The sequence below is a fragment of the Mizuhopecten yessoensis genome, unplaced genomic scaffold (assembly GCF_002113885.1).
Source record: "Mizuhopecten yessoensis strain PY_sf001 unplaced genomic scaffold, ASM211388v2 scaffold5803, whole genome shotgun sequence".
Classification (NCBI taxonomy): Eukaryota; Metazoa; Mollusca; class Bivalvia; order Pectinida; family Pectinidae; genus Mizuhopecten; species Mizuhopecten yessoensis.
This window is the reverse complement of record NW_018406231.1, coordinates 888,950-908,030: the sequence shown is the minus strand read 5'-3', so window position 1 is coordinate 908,030 and position 19,081 is coordinate 888,950. Positions and strand designations below refer to the sequence as shown.

Below are 19,081 nucleotides of genomic sequence, written 5' to 3'. Positions count from 1 at the left end.
TCTTTCTCCTGTTACACATTATATAGGCCAAACATAACCACTCGGATGTAACGGTCATTCCAGAAATAACATACAGTGGTGGGGTTAAGAAGTGAACAGGCCATTTTTGAGCCCATCAGCCATCATTAGCCCGAACTCACCAACCATAAAAATTTCGTAGTCTTCTATAAAACCAATTAAGTAATTAAAGAATTCTCAAATTAATGATGCATTGAATCTCCTTACCCCCATTAATCTATATCTGAACAAGCTTGATTAAATAAAATAACAATATTTCTACACCTCCTTGTTCCTTGTGTTGTCGGTAAAATGTCAAAATGACCATAATCAACAGGGTTTTGTTCATTACTACCATTTATTTCACATATAAATTCAATATCAATTGCACATTGAAAAATACAAAACTGATGACTTGGTTAACTTGATCCAATTTACATCATTTTTACTACACAATTTACAAAAGTATATATACACACCATGCATACTACAATCAGGTAAGTACATTTGTGAGTGTATTTCATACCACTATTATCATTTATGTACCGAACAGCTAACAGAAAATCATTATATATTGATGCCTTTGTGTAAAATCCTTTAGATAAATATCGGAGAGCACAAGACATGTCTTGTCTAGTCTTTCTGCTAGACCGGCCATGTGACAGAGGAACACAACATACACATGGAAGTCTTCTGAGGTGTGTAAGAATAGCCAAGAATTTTATGTTATCTTTCGACATTTAGCAAATTCAGAAGTCAAACAGAAATTTGCCGAAACTTTGGAGAGTCAAAACAAAATTTGTCTTGTACAATGTAGATCTTTCCTTCAAAACTTGAGAGTTAAACTCATTTTGGGGAGTCGTACAATACTCTCAATGTTCGATTACACTACTGGCCAGGACAACATATAAGACTCTTATTGCAATTATACTGAAACATCTCTGTAACAAGCCTAAAACATATCTACCAAATATGCTAACATATGATTTTATTTAACTCATTCAAAAGACTTCACACACTTACTGTAGGTTTTCTTTTTAGCATCAACAACCCTTAAAATATAAATACACTTAATGGATTTCATTAGTTTCTACATTTATTATATACAACAGATTTATCATTTATTCCATTTCGTGGTCGTTCTGATCAGAACTATCTTGCAGGGATTAAATTTTGCGAAATATGATCAGGTAAAAATGTTGCACTCGTGAAAGTACTTCAGTATTTGGGTGACAGAATTTATTTTACAAGCGTTTTGTGAAAATAAAGTAATATGCAAGACTAAGTTGTAGTTGTATCTTCATTATTTGGCATTTAAGGGGTAAACAGATTGCTTTTGTATATTTATGGAATCATTAATTGTGGTGTTAATATTTGCTGAGTATTTAATTTTGTGCTATCTTTGGTGACTGTGAATAAAGTGAAATTAAATCCCCCACCAATATCACCAACCATACAGTATTACACAAACAAGTAAACAGCTGATATATCAAACCCTACAAATTTAAATTTCGACTCTTTACATTTTAAACACACAACAATATCAAGACTTTTATAGAACCTCAAATTATCTGATTTCAGTTTCATGAAAAATCAAAATATTTTGCCCTTATCGGTAACTGAAATTCCCTATGGGGAAAGAATTGCTTAAGTTCAGGAAAGATTTGATTTTAGCCTTTCCATCACTGTAGACCATAATGTACTCATCAAGATAAATGCATGGTAGAGTCTATTTCAGTTACATAGGGGTGAAAGGGTTAACCTAAGGAATAATCTAGAAATCTAAACTGGGTTACAGCATGCTTAACAATATTTATCAGCACCATACACTCAATACGACAGGTAAAAACAAAAAGACAGTATTACCCTGCTGGAAATAGATACATATATTTACAATAGTACAATTTTCTTGGTGGAAACAGTCCCTACAATACAGCATCACTTCCTTGCTGGGGCCAGCCCCCTACAAAAAGACATTAAATACTTTTCTGCTTAAAAAATTACAATATTTATTGCTGGATACAGTCTCCCATGAAATAATATTACATGTACTTATTTTATGGAGACAGTCCCCTTCAAAATAACACTACTTCCTTGCTGGCCAACTACAAAATAATATTACTCATTTCTCAAGACAGCCCCCAACAAAACAACATTTCCTATTGTTTGAGACAGTCCACAATACAACTATATTACTTATAACTGGAAATCTAGACTTCACAAAATAACCTTTAAGTTTTGTACCACTGGATCAACAGGAGGAATTTCTCTTTAGCTTCGTCAATTAAATATTGGACTAGTAAAGTGAGTTAAAACTTAACTCACGAAAATTAACTTTCATTACACACTAGGACACATAAACATTAAAAAAATTTACAGAAGAAACCGATTCGTTGAGTGTCAAACAACTCTGATTTTTTTTTGGATTTGTGAATTATTAAATGCCACAGAAACAAACATTATTTGTTTCCGGTAACCCTACCAACCCTCATATTATTTGCCTACCCTTAACAATTTTTGGCAATTTTCAAATAAGCACTGTTAAGTCAAGATTACTCTCGCATATAAACCTATAAAAATAACATTAATTACCTACTTTCCTACCCTAATTTTTTCAAAAATGTAAAAGGAAATGAAGACATTTTTTGTAAGGCCTAAAATGTGTTTTCCTACACTGATCTCGACATAGACTGAATGTATCGGAAATACACTTTACTAATCATGTTTGTTTCTAAATACATTTATTCGGCAATAAACCCAGCGAGTCAACACACTGACTCAAAGTGGGAGAACATACATTGTATAGTGAAATGAAAGAGTATTAAATATCAATTTTATTTAGTTTACAACAATTTCGAAACAAGTTATTACAACTTATATTAATCACTCTTGTTTTGCCCGGATGTTAGGACGCAGGGGTCTTAATGTGGGAGGAAACCCGAGTTCCCAGGGAAAACCCACATGGTCGGGCAGGTGACCCCAACCTTTTCAAGTCCAATGGGGGAATCGAACCCTGGTCGCCTTGGTGAAAGGCAAGTGCGCTATCCACTGTGTCATCCGACCTACCAAGAGTATTTGTTGCAACTTCTTTTTAAATCTGCAATAGATATGGGTGGGCTTAATTTCAGACATGGGCTTTTTGTCGGATAAATTTGCAGAGATGTATATAACTTGTATTGAACTATTTATTTTCCCAAAAATTTCAATAATGCAGTTTCTTAGTTTTGACACACTGTGAGCACCAGTATTTGTTCTATTTTCCTTTCTAGATAAGCATGTAAAATGTTAAACTAAATAAAAATTAATTAAAAATGGTCCCAATAACCAGGAATCAATATATAGTAAAGTAAAGTTGAGGTCACAATGACCTTATTTTAGAATGCGACACACCACCTTCCGATGCTATAGGTACCAAATTATAGGTTTGAAGCCCATTTGTGAAAAAGTGGCTGAGATATGCCCTTGAAACCATAATCAGCGCAGACATGTACATGCACGAACAAAACAAATACTATAAAAAAAAAGGACTTTGTCAAAGCCGGGGTATAAAAATAATACACATATGACTCCAATATCCATTACATGTTACAGAGCAAGGTACACACATCATTCATAGACTAACAGAAGTGATAAAAATCATGCTGAAATTGTAAATCATTCACCTTGAAACCTGTTTGGGCTCAGAGAAGGATTTTGACAATGGAGCGCAGATCCTGATTTTATAATCAACAAAGCTTGTCTAAAATGGGATATCTGGGATCAAATTAACTCATTCATCCTTGAAAACACATTTGAACCCTTCCAATTCAAAGGTTGAAATAGTTCATTATGAAATTTCAAGGGTTAATGAGTTAAAGGATCAACATAAAAAAGGGTCGCTAGGGGTACCCTTATCTTAAAATTTTCATTCAGCATTAATATTGTTACATTTGTGATACAATTCGAAGAAAAAATATGCAGCACAGATAAAATTACCATCAACAATGGTAAACAATGTGATTTTTTATCAGTACTATTTAATCATGAGAACATAACGTAGTTTTCTTTAGCACAGTTACCAAGTCAAACATTCTATTCGGTCAAGACATGATGTTTGTACACTCTACTCTCCATGTTTAACACGGTCCAATGCGACGTAGAAGAGTTTATTCTGACGTATGTCGTGCACTCCGATTGGTCCCACTTCACAGTCGGCACAGATAAGATATTTAATGTTGTCCACTGTGTTCGTGAATCCGAGGTTCTCGAAGGTGAACATGTCCTCCACTAGCCAGAAGTTGTTCAGCGTTTCCCCGTCCTCAGGGGCAGCGTTAGGCTTCTTCTTCATGTGTGGAAGAAACAACTGGAAAAGCAGTAAAACATAATTACTTACAGCTTCATATTAATAATGGTGTGAACAATTGTACAAAACATTAACTATTGTGTGGCTAAAAGCTAAATTCTTAGACCAAAAAAAAGAGATATGTCTGTTTTGGGTTCCATGGGCCAAAAAAACCCAGGGTAGGTAGGGCGTTTTATTATATTCATATTTTTGGGTACCATCATACTACCATGTGGCTATATGGTTATGAACCCAATTTTTTATGTAAAGAATTACATAATCAAGGTTCATCCTGAGACGAATTTCAGATTCACTACAATCTGTGTCAAGTTGGTAAAGTAACAGGAAAGAGAAGGGGGTCGAACACTCAATCTCAAGGTTCCTAGTCGGACCCTCTAAAGCTAAAGAAATTCACTCTTCAGCTCTAAGCTAGACGGCGACCTTAATCCAATGTACAATTAAAACCTGCCACACTACTCCCTCCTTTTTAAATGTGTTCGCCATTGAACACCACAACCCAGGTTCTAACTCCCTGTCACCACAGGGAGGGCCACGGACACCATTTGTGACAGGAAAGAGAATAGTGTGCTTCCACCCGGGATCAAACTGGGTACCCTCAATCTCCAGGTTCCTAGTCGGATGCTCTACCACTGATCAGCTTTAAAGGGAAATTCCCTCTTCAGCTCGAAGCTAGACGGCGACCTTAATCCTATGTACAATTAAAACAGTAATAAGTATCTCTGCTTCATAACTGTTCATGCACTATTAAGTATACAAAGTCAGTCTATATATATATGTGTGTTATTGTCATGTATTGCCTAGTTCTGATGTCGTTTACTTTATTTAGTATTTAAAAGATTTTGTCTGGCAATGCTTTTTGTCGCTTGTTGTCAGTTCCACGTTGAAGACGGTTTTAAGTGTGACTTGTTTCAGACTATGACCCAAGGCCAGGAAGCAAGTACATGTATGTAGGGTGGGGCCCGATCCCTATGCAAATCATGGTAGCACAAGTGTATTCATCTCTTCATGCTAAGCAATTGTATATACATTGTACTGTATGGTTAGGGTACTTGTCCATGTTATAACCTAGGGAGTTGATCCTTTGGGTGAGTCGAGACCCCAGGTTCAGGGGCAATTGTACTATTCTAACAGGAGTGTATTGGTTTGCAGTGTTAACTTTAGAGTCAGGCTCAGCCTGTTGGTATATGTCATATGATAAAGTCAGCACATGTCATGCTATGAACAAACATTAAAGGGTCTTATGTCAAAGACAGGAAATGTCAGAAACTCCTAGACAGGAGTCTTTGACATCATTCACGAGTTTTGTTGTATCCTAATCAGATAATGATTGTCATCGGTCTCACTTAAAAGCGTCTTCAACCGACAACAAGCGTCTTCAAGTGACAACAAGCGTAGCAAGACAAAATCTTCAAAAATACTGAATAAAGTAAGCGACATCAAAAGATATGCTGTTAATATGACTATAATACACCTCTGTACCAAATTTTAATTTGATATTTGATAAAATGACCGAGTTATGATGAATTGAATTTTTACGATCTCGGCGTGGCACATGTTTATATTAGCATGTAAAGTGAAGAAAGCGTCGCCAGATAATATCGTTACAATTACCCACTAAAGTAAGCGGCATCAGAAGATATGTTATTAGTTAAACTTTTATTGATATATATTCCAAATTTCAGCTCGATATTTGAAAAAATGATCGAGTTATGATTAATTTATTATTACGATCGGCGACGTGGCATACGTGTGTGAATAGAACTCGACATATGAAGAAGCTTAAGGGTCGAGTAATACCGTTTCAGTACAAAAATCTCGTCCAATTGTGGCTGTGGGTTAAGTGGTACGTTTTTTTGTTTCAACATCATTAATCGGTCATTTATTCAAATTTCTACCTGAAGTTTGGTATAAAGGGGTATCATAGTTATATGAATAACATATCTTCTGATGTCGCTTACTTAATCGATTAATTTTAGAGATATAGTTTGAAGACGCTTCACAATCTGTCGAATTCTATTCACACACATGTGCCAAGTCGTCGATCATAATAATTAAAAACATCCTTACTCAGTCATTTATTCGAATTTTTACCGGAAGTTTAGTATAAAGTTGTATCATAGTTATATGAATAACATATCTTCTGATGTCGCTTACATTATAGGTTAATATTCGAGATATTGTCTGAAGACGCTTTACGATCTGTAGTGTTCTATTCACACACGTATGTCACGCCGCCGATTGTAATAATAAATTAATCATAACTCGATCATGTTTTCAAATATCGAGCTGAAATTTGGAATATATATCAATAAAAGTCTCATTAATAACATATCTTCTGATGTCGCTTACTTTAGCGGGTAATTGTAACGATATTATCTGGCGACACTTTCTACACTTTTCAAGCTAATACACACATGTGCCACGCCGCGATCGTAAAAATTCAATTCATCATAACTTGGTCATTTTATCAAATATCAAATTAAAATTTGGTGCAGGGGTGTATTATAGTCACATTAACAACATATCTTCCGATGTCGCTTACTTTATTCAGCATTTTTGAAGATTTTGTCTGGCGACGCTTGTTGTCACTTGAAGACGCTTGTTGTCGGTTGAGGACGCTTTTAAGTGAGACACAAAACCATTGATTGATTATTCGATCACCTCTTTTTCCTTTATGCTGGCTTTCTGTTGCAGAAGAATGAGAGACGAACATCTTTGGCAGTATATCTTTGTTTTGTTCTTTCCTTCCTGAACCATGTCGCCGATATCGCTATTGTTAGGAGCCACTACATCTGCGCTTGCACCGCTCATTATGTCGTGTTGGAATAAAGTGTTGATGTTATTTTCACCATCTAGTTCTTCTTAGACGCTTAAACATCTGTTTTACAGAACCACTAAAATCAAACATTCAAGCGACGAAATAATATTTTGTCGACTTCACGCATGCGTACTAAAGTTATCGCCCATTCTCAGTCATGCTCGTGTTTCATTCAGACACATTTGAACATAGCAATGTTAAAACATTTAAATGACACCGATTAGGAAAATTGAGAGGGGGACCTGCAGTAAGAGAATTACCTGTAGCGTAATTGAGGGTACAGAAAGACTGAACAAGTTGAGAATTGAACAGGTATACATTTTCTTAATGCAGTAGACACGATTTTCGTTTGAGATCGATCATATTTCACCATGCGCCACTTCTATGGTAACATATCAAATATCCAATCGCTGGATAGCCAGAGTTTCCTCTGCCTCTGGCCAGATTTAAACATTTTGACAGATAGATGTCTGGTGTGGGGCCAGAGCGCAATATTATATGAAAACGTGGAATTCTCCAACACCGTTTGGTATTGAGGTGGTGACAACAAAAATCTACTATGACACAACATATATCGATAAATGGATTATTTCACAGGTGTTTGAAATTCTGGACTGTCGGTTATTTGCTGTAAAATTAAATTGTCTAGACTGTGAGTGTTAACACTTCTTGCCATTAAAGTGCATTCCCCACTTTGATGCCAATTGTTCCATAGAAAACAAGTCACACGTGCACTGCCTTGACTGGAGTGTGATTTGATCTGAGTGAGTCCTGATCATCTGTCTGTATAACAGACAGTCATCTGCAGAGAGATAGACAGTGAATGACACAGAATATGGCAGGTCGTTCATGAAGCAGAGAAACATGAGGGGGCCAAGTATGGTCCCTTGCGGACCTCCCAACTCAACCCAGGCTGTTGTGTTAAAGAATGCATGGTCACCTTCAAATTCTATGATGCCTTTTTGAGTGAGGAAGGTTTTTATCAACTGATGAATTTCACCTATGATTCCGTAATGTTCCAATTTATGCAAGAGTCTGATATGTAGTGATGGGCTGATGATCATGATCGATTATAATCGAAAATTGATCGGTTTGACCTTTCCGATTCCGATTATTAATTACAAATTCCATTATCTATATAATCGGTTCCTTATTGAAATCAAAGTGTTAATGTTTTCAATGTAAAAAATGAATTGAAAGTCATATATTCTTATGATTTTATTATATGATTGATAATGCTACATAAAAATTGCTTGAAATCCATTCATTATAGAAGCCTAGTGTATAGTTAACAACTCTGTCTATTGATGTTATGGTAGTGTTCTCACTTTATTTGGGTAATTACGTATTCAGTCCCATAAAATTATGAACCGATTATGCAATCGATCATCGATTGGTTTACTACTTCCAATTACAAACTGATTATCGATTATGATTTTAAACCGATTGCCCATCACTACCGATATGGGAGACAGTATCGAAAGATTTACAGAAAGTCCAGTATATATAGTAATGTCAGTTTGGATTATCATGCCAAATTTCTTCATGAGGTCACATGTCGTTTGTGATATGTTGCACAATGATGTGTTCAGTCGCACTATGATGTGTTCAGTCACACTATGATGTGTTCAGTCGCACTATGATGTGTTCAATCGCACTATGATGTGTTCGAGAAGTTTTCAGCACACTGTAGTTAGCGAGTTAGGTCTGTAGTTTGCAGTGTTGTGGTTATTTGCTTTCTTTATGAGTGGTGTGATGTAGGCGCTTCTCCAATCTGATGGTAGGTGACCAGTAGACAGGCTGATCTGGAAGATGTGGGTGATTGATCTGGAGATTAGATAGTAGCTTTACTACACCTTCTATGGTTCTTTTGGGTGGGTATTTGTTACCTTGTAGTTCAGATGTTGTTTCATTAGTGCAGTCTTCAGTTAACACAGATCTAAACTGGGTATTGAGTATTTCTGCCCTCGAGTGACTGTCGTGGTGTCAAGTGCCATCTTTCAGAAGTGGTCCTATGCAAATGTTGTCTGTGTGTCTGGTTTTCATATTTCCCAACAGGTTTCCTTTTACCTGTGTTGAGCGATATTTCTAAAACGGAGTGTCTGAATTGGCCCAGAAAATTTAAACTCTTCTTTTATGGAAATACAAACAGTGCTAGGTCTTTTTACTTATAAATGCCTTTATATTAAATTACATACATTGTATACAAGTATCCTGACCATCAATAAGTTGCTTTCTGTTTCAAGGATTTCCAAAGAAGATGAGTGCTGGAGGTGGATCAAAAAATGTTCCGGGTGTATCCGTGATGTCATTCGTCTCTCAAGAGGAAGTTGACAGTGCCAGGAAAAAGCGACAAGAGGAATGGGATAAGACCAGAACAGAAGACCAACCATTAGGTGAATTTATTATTAAGGCTAAAAAAATCACAAATATGTTTCAGGTAACATGCTTGAAGAAATAGGGTAGGTCGGTAGGCAAATAATTAGGGCCCCACATCAAGTAATCAGCTTGTCTGTCTGCTGTCCGTATTGAGTTATATGACTTTGAACTATAAAATTTTCATTTTTTTTTCACTTTCGGCACAATTTCTTGCATATTTGTGTTTGGGTGTTCACCAAATTTTATGTGTGGCCTCATATCAACGAGACCTTGTATGGGTTCAATATTGAAATTCGTCAATATTTTTAAGAGTTATTGGACTTTGAATGCCAAAAATTTGCAATTTTATGACTGTCTGCACAGTGCACAATCACCTTCATATTCACGAATTTTGTGCATATTTTTTACATTTGACATGGTGACGCACTGTGATGTGTAGATGTTCTATAGCTAGGGATTACAAAACGTTCGTAAGTCATGATCATGGTCAATGCCTCTGAAATCTAAAAAAAGGATTTTTTTTTAAATTTGACATGGTGATACACTTTAATACGTAGATGTGCTATGAGCTTTGTCTGACTTATAAATTAATCTTATAGATACAAATATCTGAAATTCTAGGGTCTGCAAAAAAATATATAGGGTAGGTTGGGATACCCGGGAAACACACATATATATTTTAAGTCAATAAGTGAGATTAAAACACAAATAAATTAAAAAAGGGCCTCAATCAAATCAACTGTCATCAATACCATTTCCCACCGTTACATGTTAGCCTAATTAGATTTATAACACCTTACAGCAGTCAAACACTTCCATTCTTCATCAAAGTTTGAGTCATCACAATTTTTGAAAATGCCTTTCATTCAATTGCATAATGTACATCGCACATCACCAGTCAAACAGTCCTAGTATTACATTTGACCAGTCATCAGTCGTATGGTAGCAAAAATGTGCATATTATGGTTAGTAATTTTAGGAGGAAAACAGTCAAAACTGCTTTATATGACATAGAGAGTCGGGTAACAAATTAAATCAATAAAGATTTTAGTACATTTTTTTATTAGACATGTACATTTGAAATTAAATTGTTACAAAATTTGAAATTAAAGAAAAAAATTTGTAAATGATGTACAAAATTCCTAAAACATTGAACTACTGATGAATTGTGACTGCTATGTTTTTTTCTAACCAACTTCTTATGTTAACTTTGCAGAATGTCCAGAGGAAGTGGTGGACAACAGATCTCTGTATGAGAAACTACAGGAACAGAAGATGAGGCAGCAGGAGGAATATGAGGAAACACACAAACTGAGTAAGTTTTTCTCAGGTAAAACTGAAAAACAAAGACAAAAAGTATACTCCTCGGCCCTAATGCATCTCCCCATCCATATGTGCCAGCTACCACAATTGTATCTGTCTGTATTATTATCAACATATGGCATATTGCAATGTCTGTTGCATTTTGTCATCACTTTTTTTTTAAACAACTTCTTCTTAAGAACCACGAGGCTTAAATTGACAAGTACAGTATGAGGTTATGTTTCCTTGGCAACTGTTCCTAGTCCTGTGTTTGTACACTGAAACTCTAGAAAAGCTGTTTCATGATTTGATATGCTTTTTTGTAGAGAACAGTGTCAAGGGTTTAGATGAAGATGAGGCTGGATTTCTGGAGTATGTGTCAAAGAATCAAATAGACATCATAAAGGCCAGATACAAAGAAGAAAAGGACATCATGAAAGAGATGGAAGTATCCTGTGACTAGTAAAAACATTTATGCCTGAGGATGTTGAAGTTTGAAGGGAATTTTAAATGTTCTGATTGTTTTTCTTCACTAATGGTAACGGTGGTCATTTAGTAAACTGTATAAACTGGGAATTGTTTGCCACAATTTAACTTTCACCTTTTTTTCGCTCTCCCCAATGAGGGCGAATATATATACCATGACAGCAAATTTTAGTACACAACATACAACATATAGAAATTACAAAATTGCATGTGGAGGGCGAAATTAACACATGGTGAACATGGATTATATCAGAAAAGGGTGAATATTTGACTGTTTTGCCGGTGTACAGTATCATATCTACTAGTCCACTACAGGAGGGTGGGGAAACTGACCTGGGACTTCATCCTCAGCGTGGGGTCAGTAAATGTCGGCCAGTTGCCCTGCAGCTTGGTGGTTAAGTGCAGAAACCTAAAGCAAAATCATGATAGAGGACTATTTGCAGTCCCTTTTTATACGCCCGTCGAAGACGGGGACATATTATGTTATCACGTGAGCGAGCGGGCGGGCATGCAAACGATGTCCGCTCGATATCTCAAGTAATTATTAACGGATTAACTTCAAACTTCACAACAAGGTTAATCACCATGAAAGCTCGGACAAGTTTGATAACCGCCATTATCTGACCATATTTTGTGGAGTTATGCCCCTTTACTTGCCGAAACGGTGTCCGCTCGATATATCTCGAGTAATTATTAACGGATTAACTACAATCTTCACAACAAGGTTAATTACCATGAAACCTCGGACAAGTTCGATAACCGCCATTATCCGAGTTATTTTTGGAGTTATGCCCCTTGGTTTCATTAATGCGATGCATGCGTTCCATGATGTTGTATTGCACTCATTGATCTACCAGTTATGTTGAATGATTTCTCTTTTAATATCAATTACTCACAAATACTTCATATATTTCAATCATACAAACAACTGCTTATTCAATGTGTGACGGGCGTATTATATACCGCTCGAGGTAACCTTGTTACATGTATATGCTAACACCGATGCTAGGTTCTGATTTCATTTTGCACATTTTCCTGTTCACTGTTTAACAGATCTGAGAAAGGTGGAGACCAACATGATTGTGATCAATGTAGGATAAAGAAATAAATACTTATAACACTTTGCAAAAAGTAAATCTTGTTATACTGCCAATGTTTATCTTGGCATTATAAAGGGATATCATAATCAATTGAAGGAAAAGGTATCAAGGAATTCTTGAAAAAATGTGACAAAGGGACCTTAAAGTGTTGTGGTTGTAGGCGAGCTGGCATATGAAATAATAGGCATTATATTGAGGTTTTTTTACTGATTATTGCAGTATATTTTATGACTGTATGTTGAAGTTTCCAGGTGAAAATATATTGTTAGTGAAAACCACAAGTAAATCCAGCTATCAGTACAGTGTACTGTGGAACCTCAGTACAGTAGTATATTGAATCTATGTGTTAGCCTTAACCTTGATCAGGAAGCATCCGTTACCAAGGTAACAGATCCAAAAATGTCTGACGACAGAAAAGTTCCATCCAAACCTCCAATTGGTGCAGCACAAAACAAGAAATCTCAGATGACACTTTTAGCCGGCGCTGTCAAACGGAAAGGGTATGTAGATCATCTTCATTAAAAAGTTTTCGTACAAAGTGTTCAAATTGAAAACAACATTATGTGGAGTAGTATCTAAACAGATTAAAGACTTTAATTGCCAAAACTTCCATTATAAGATTCAATGCAATTATATTTATTAAATAACGTAGGACGATCAATTACTATAATAGTAATATATCTATGTTATTGTACTATGTAACACAATATCTCTGGAAACATTGATGGATTTTGAGTACAATAGAACCAAATCTGTCTGAACACATTAGTTGAAGTTTATTAGTCTGGACACTTTGGTAGATTGTGTTTACAGTAGAATGCCATGTATTAGTCTTTGAACGGTAAAGTGTACTTTAACATCATCAACTCATTCACCCCTGAATACACACTTGAACTCTTCCAATTCAAAGGTTGGAATAGTACATCATTAAATTTCAGGGGTGAAAGTGTTAATTGATCTGGACACTTCAATGATTTTAATGGTCAGGTCATGCTTCTCACCTGGCCCAAAGTGGTCAAATTTGTCAAAATAATTAAACATCTTGTTCTTAATACCCAGAAGGCCAAGGGTGATGATATCTGGCAAGTAGCCTGCTGGGATAAAGGGCTACAAAGTGTGGTCAAATGGATGACCTTTACCTGCTTTCAAGGTCACATGGATCAATTGTGTTGAAATATTTTAACATCCTAATAACCAAAAGTCCAAGGGTGATGATATTTGACCAGTTTCATGTTGGAATGATAGGCTACAAACTTTTATCAAAAGAATGACCTTGAGCCACTTTTAAGGTCACATGGGTCCAAAATCTTTAAAATAATTTTATCTTAATAATCAAAAGGCCTAGGGTGTTGATAGTGGAATTGGCTTGTAGTTAATTAAGCTGGTCTTAAAACTGAGTCCACTTTTAAGTTTATTGGTGTGAGGTTAATACCAATAGTTTTAATTTATAGTGTTAATGAACTACAAATTCACTGTCTATATGACCTTAGTTTATCTTATATGTATATGGGTATACCCTATACCGAATAATAGCATTGTTAATATTGTATATAAATGGTCAATTACACATGGTCTGTCATTTGTGATTGTCACCAAAAATAGATTTAGTTCCTTGATATTTATAATTGATTTAATAAAAGTATCAAGAGAGTAGACTTGCTGGTATTCAGAATTACTATGTAAGTAGTGTGAAGACTTTAGTTTGTTCTGTAGGTCAGATGCTGTTGAAGATGGGAAGAAGAGGAAGCTGTCGCCTGATGATGGTAATTTATCATGTTTTTCTATAGTTAATATTAAGCTGTACGCTGTAAGAGTAATGGTAATTAGGTACCAATGCAACACAGTCAAAGTTAAACTGAAAAAACAACATTTTTGCATTTACAGTGTTCTTGAATTCAATTTGAAATATTAATTATGAAGCCACAAGAATAAAATAATTGTGGAAAAGGTGAATGGACAGAGAACTTTTTGTTGGCTGGAAAAATCTTTCGGCAAGTTAGGGCAACATCATCCATGTGTGTTCATCAGACATCTCAGCCAGTAAGGGTAATATCATCTCAGCCAGTAAGAGTTTATTGTGCAGGGTAATATCATCTCAGCCAGTAAGAGTTTATTGTGCAGGGTAATACCATCTCAGCCAGTAAGAGTTTATTGTGCAGGGTAATATCATCTCAGCCAGTAAGAGTTTATTGTGCAGGGTAATATCATCTCAGCCAGTAAGAGTTTATTGTGCAGGGTAATATCATCTCAGCCAGTAAGAGTTTATTGTGCAGGGTAATATCATCTCAGCCAGTAAGAGTTTATTGTGGAGGGTAATATCATCTCATCCAGTAAGAGTTTATTGTGCAGGGTAATATCATCTCAGCCAGTAAGAGTTTTTTTGTGCAGGGTAATATCGTCTCAGCCAGTAAGAGTTTATTGTGCAGGGTAATATCGTCTCAGTCAGTAAGAGTTTATTGTGCATAATAATATCATCACAGCCAGTAAGAGTTTATTGTGCAGGGTAATATCATTACAGCCAATAAGAGTTTAGTGTGCAGGGTAATATCATCTCAGCCTGTAAGAGTTTATTGTGCAGGGTAATATCGTCTCAGCCAGTAAGAGTTTATTGTGCAGGGTAATAGCATCACAGCCAGTAAGAGTTTATTGTGCAGGGTAATATTGTCTCAGCCAGTAAGAGTTTATTGTGCAGGGTAATACCATCTCAGCCAGGAAGAGTTTATTGTGCAGGGTAATATCATCTCAGCCAGTAAGAGTTTATTGTGCATAATAATATCATCTCAGCCTGTAAGAGTTTATTGTGCATAATAATATCATCTCAGCCTGTAAGAGTTTATTGTGCAGGGTAATATCATCTCAGCCAGTAAGAGTTTATTGTGTAGGGTAATATGTCAGGAGGGTATATATTTTACACCTACATAATTAAATAGCGAGTGCAATCTGAGATGTCCAATAAAGACAGCTGCATTTTTATTGCAGGTTAAATTAATGGGTTATAAATAAAAGTCTTTAAAAGATGATGGTTCTTTCAAATGGAATTGATTTTACATCAATATTTTCAGATTGTGAACTATGAAAACTTGTATTGTGTCCCCTGAAAATTGATATGTACATAAAAAGTATGCAGAAAAATGAAGTGGGTATATAATAAAATCCTATGCTTATTTGATGTTGTAATTACCCTTCTGTAATACTGTATACCGGGAAACTTCATCCTGTCAAATAGTCACCCTTTATACGTAAAATGCATGTTTTCCCAGTTGCTGCAGAATTTTCCCAGTATATAGTATATTTAGTGATTCAATACCAAGAGCAGATGCATGTTATTAAACTATAATTGAAGTTGCTCTTTGCTAGGCATAACCAATGCAATTCTGGACTAGCAAAATGTGAAACATTGAATGTGCTCACTTCAATACAGTGTACATTTATAGGCATATTAGCTAGGCCATAATAAACGGTCTTTAAAACATTCCGTGAGACTACCGGTATGATATTTTGCTGCTGTCATTGAACGTGTTGTTTGTGTCACACACTGTAGCTGTTTGACTCCTAAGTCTAACACATGTTGACAGTTTTCATTATTGATTTAGGATCCCTGTACCACTGCCCAAACATATGAATTAGAAATGTTTTTACAGGCATGACCATAGCTTCAATAAGTCATTTCTGTAAAGAAATCCATACACCATATAATAAATGTCCTTTATGTAAAATAGCACTCTAGAACCGCTAGCTTCAGTAGAATGGGGCGTTATATTAATGGCTATTTATAATTTGTATTATTATGCCACACAATACTTTGATGGAAAAATAATAAAGATGAAATAAACAAAAAATAAATAAATAAACGACATAATGTTATGACAATATTAAAGGCAACAGGGCCAGACCAAGATTCAGACCAAGGACCTCCGATCAGAATCTAGTTGCTCGAACTGGCTGAGCTACACCTTACCAATGATAGTCACTGGCATGGTGCTAGCTAGTTCATTTACAACAGTTTTACCCAAAATTAAGTTAAGGAGGCGATAACTGTATGTATGAAACACTACAATGGAATTCTCATGGTTTTTAGCTCAAATGACTGACCACTTGGAGGAAATTGAGGTAAAGGTTTAAAATCCACCCCACTGCATTGGGACAGAACGAAGGGACCAAATGAGGGATGGGTGTTGCTGAGAGAAAAAGCTAATAGTTACTGAATCATATATAATGAAAATATATTCCTGTGGTTGCTTAACTATGCAGGTGAGCTATGCATGCCCTGTGGGCCTCTTGTTTAGCTTGCAGTGGGACAGGGATCCTTCAGCGATGGTTGAATGCAAAATCTATTTTTTCCATAATTAATGTACTCAATGGTACTCTCATTGCAGATGCAGTTGTGGCAGACTCCCGAGTACCCACGTTAAATAGAGCGTGTGACAGAGCAAGGATTATTGGTATTCTACCAGGTGTTGGCGCCTATAATAATGACTCAAGTGACTCATGTTCATCTAGTGATGACTCGGACATCGACCTCAGACTTACAACACAGAAAAAATTTGTGGTGATAGAAAATGAATGATAACATGGTTTATTCAACAATGTATCAACAGACAAATATAAAACTCATACAACATGGAAAGAATCTACTGTGACGCAACAGGAATGGTTTTACTATGTTTTATTATGATAATAAACACATTTATAACTCAGATATTTTTATCTTCACAATTGTATTGAAAACAAGATTTACATTGAATTTTTTTTTTTTTATATGAATATTATGATCAACAGAAAGTGACATTGTGAAATCACCAGGAGATATATTGTTGACCTCGTTAACTGTCTGTATTAAACTTATAGATATTGTCTGGCCTGGATATCTTAACATTTCTTAACACTAGGAATGCTCTTAAGCTAGAAAACAAAACTTTGTCCTGGTCAAGAAGGTGTAGTAAAAAAGTGTTGGAAACTGTTTTTATAAGGCATAAATATGTTTGATAAATCATTCCTGAAAAGCAAATCATTCCTCCTTCCTTGCTGGACTCTTATGAGAAGTAAAAGATGAAATAAACAAAATGTAGTCAACAACAGTGTTCCGAGACAAAACATCTCTTGGACCGAGATTCGAACCCTAGACCTGGGATCATTATACTATCGTTTGACTTGTAACCTGGCCTACAGTGTTCTGGCCCTACAGAAGTTAAGGGGAGGTCACTGGTCACTAAAACCACAGTGAGACGGGGATCATTAAAGGAAACGCATAATAAGGGCAAGAAATCCACATAATCTTACGTCTAACGTATCCCTGCTTTGGCCATCAACAGCAACATTCTGAGAAACAGTGCTAAATGTTAAACCTCCTTGGGCTGATAGTGTTGTTAGACTATATAAACTAGAATCCACACAGCATGTAATGCTTGGAATTCCGTCTTTGCGTATTGCAGAGTTATCTTCTCTTGTGAGCAGGGATTGATTGTTACGTCGTTGGTTTGTGAGAAAATTACGTCGTTTTCTCAAAAATTGATGACGTTGTTCTCATATACAAATGACATAACAATCAATACCTGCTCTCAAGAGAAGATAACTCTGCAATATTCAAAAACGGAATAAGCTGTTCTACAAATTATGGAGGAAAAAATCAAAACTTTTAAAATTCAGGTACCAGGTAAATTTTCAATTCAGATCATTTTACTTAGTTTTTTGAGACTTTTGAAATTAAATGTAAAATAAACAATTGTCATTTAAGTTTTAAAATGTGAATTTTTGAATTTTTAATTTGTTAACTAATTTTCAAACATTGATATAAATTTGGAATTTAACAAGACAGCATCTTGCCTTCTTACAAATGTCTATAACATTTTGCAAAGGTATCAGATGTTATGGCCTGGGCAGTGAATTTGACCTTTTATGAGACCTTGGGCATACCCCCAATAGAGGTACGCACCACACCGTCTTAATACATCCGACATATATCGCTAAAATTCAATTGAGCCATCTTCAGCGAGTCAAATTGAAGTTATGGTCCAGACAAGGAATTTGATGCTTGACCTCAATTTGAAATTTGGGGTTATGTCCTGGTCAAACATTCTGGACAAACTGACCAAGCGTTGACTTCCTTGAGCATAAAAGGTGCAAATTTTCTTTCTTGATTCAGATATTTTGAAAAGTAATTCAAGTAATATGCAGCATTGATTAATTGATCTATTGGTTTTACACCCCCTTCGCTACTGAGTAGTTGCCAAATACTTGAAACAGTTCTCATGCTCAAGCATGGATTTTGTGCTGAGCCAAATTTCAATTTCCCACTATATATTAATAAAAACATCTTATAATGTCAATAATTTGGAAAGACATTGAGGAGATTGAAAGCCAAAACTGTTTTCAATGTTTACATTTGTCTTTTGATTGTTTGTCATGATTTAAGCAAGTTACAAGACATTTGATTTGAGCACAAAAACTATGCTTGAGCATGAGAACAGTTTCATGAATATAGACCCTGATGTGTGGACTATTTTATTTTACATAACATAATAATTCCAACTTTCCACTTTTGATGTATCTAATCTAATTCAATATGGTTTACAAAACCAAACACTGAAAATAGTACGAGAGGTTGGTACTTTGTTGTTTTTGTATACTTCTGTAAAAAAAAATATTTAAAACTCTACA

General features: G+C 35.5%; 2 protein-coding genes across 2 annotated transcripts; one reads left to right on the top strand and one right to left on the bottom strand.

Annotated features, from left to right (window-relative positions):
• Positions 1 to 2,973: 2,973 nt before the first annotated feature.
• Positions 2,974 to 7,219, bottom strand: LOC110451117 (guanine nucleotide exchange factor MSS4-like). The gene is made up of 2 exons (XM_021498977.1): positions 7,001 to 7,219; positions 2,974 to 4,339 (listed from the first exon to the last, which is right to left on the bottom strand). The coding sequence occupies exons 1-2, from the start codon at positions 7,148 to 7,150 to the stop codon at positions 4,100 to 4,102; spliced, it is 390 nt and encodes a 129-aa protein (XP_021354652.1). The 5' UTR covers positions 7,151 to 7,219; the 3' UTR covers positions 2,974 to 4,099.
• Positions 7,220 to 7,295: 76 nt separating this feature from the next.
• Positions 7,296 to 17,907, top strand: LOC110451116 (protein FAM192A-like). Its single transcript, XM_021498976.1, has 7 exons — positions 7,296 to 7,469; positions 9,404 to 9,553; positions 10,753 to 10,851; positions 11,165 to 11,286; positions 12,791 to 12,924; positions 14,138 to 14,187; positions 16,801 to 17,907. The coding sequence occupies exons 2-7, from the start codon at positions 9,418 to 9,420 to the stop codon at positions 16,989 to 16,991; spliced, it is 732 nt and encodes a 243-aa protein (XP_021354651.1). The 5' UTR covers positions 7,296 to 7,469; positions 9,404 to 9,417; the 3' UTR covers positions 16,992 to 17,907.
• Positions 17,908 to 19,081: the final 1,174 nt, after the last annotated feature.

Excerpts from the sequence above, each read along its gene's own strand:
- LOC110451117 (XM_021498977.1), bottom strand. The coding sequence starts at position 7,150 with ATGAGCGGTGCAAGCGCAGATGTAGTGGCTCCTAACAATAGCGATATC. Across the intron at positions 4,340-7,000 it reads CCAGCATAAAGGAAAAAGAG|TTGTTTCTTCCACACATGAA; the intron begins GTGATCGAATAA and ends CTGCTTTTCCAG.
- LOC110451116 (XM_021498976.1), top strand. The coding sequence starts at position 9,418 with ATGAGTGCTGGAGGTGGATCAAAAAATGTTCCGGGTGTATCCGTGATG. Across the intron at positions 11,287-12,790 it reads ACATCATGAAAGAGATGGAA|GAAGCATCCGTTACCAAGGT; the intron begins GTATCCTGTGAC and ends AACCTTGATCAG. Across the intron at positions 14,188-16,800 it reads GAAGCTGTCGCCTGATGATG|ATGCAGTTGTGGCAGACTCC; the intron begins GTAATTTATCAT and ends CTCTCATTGCAG.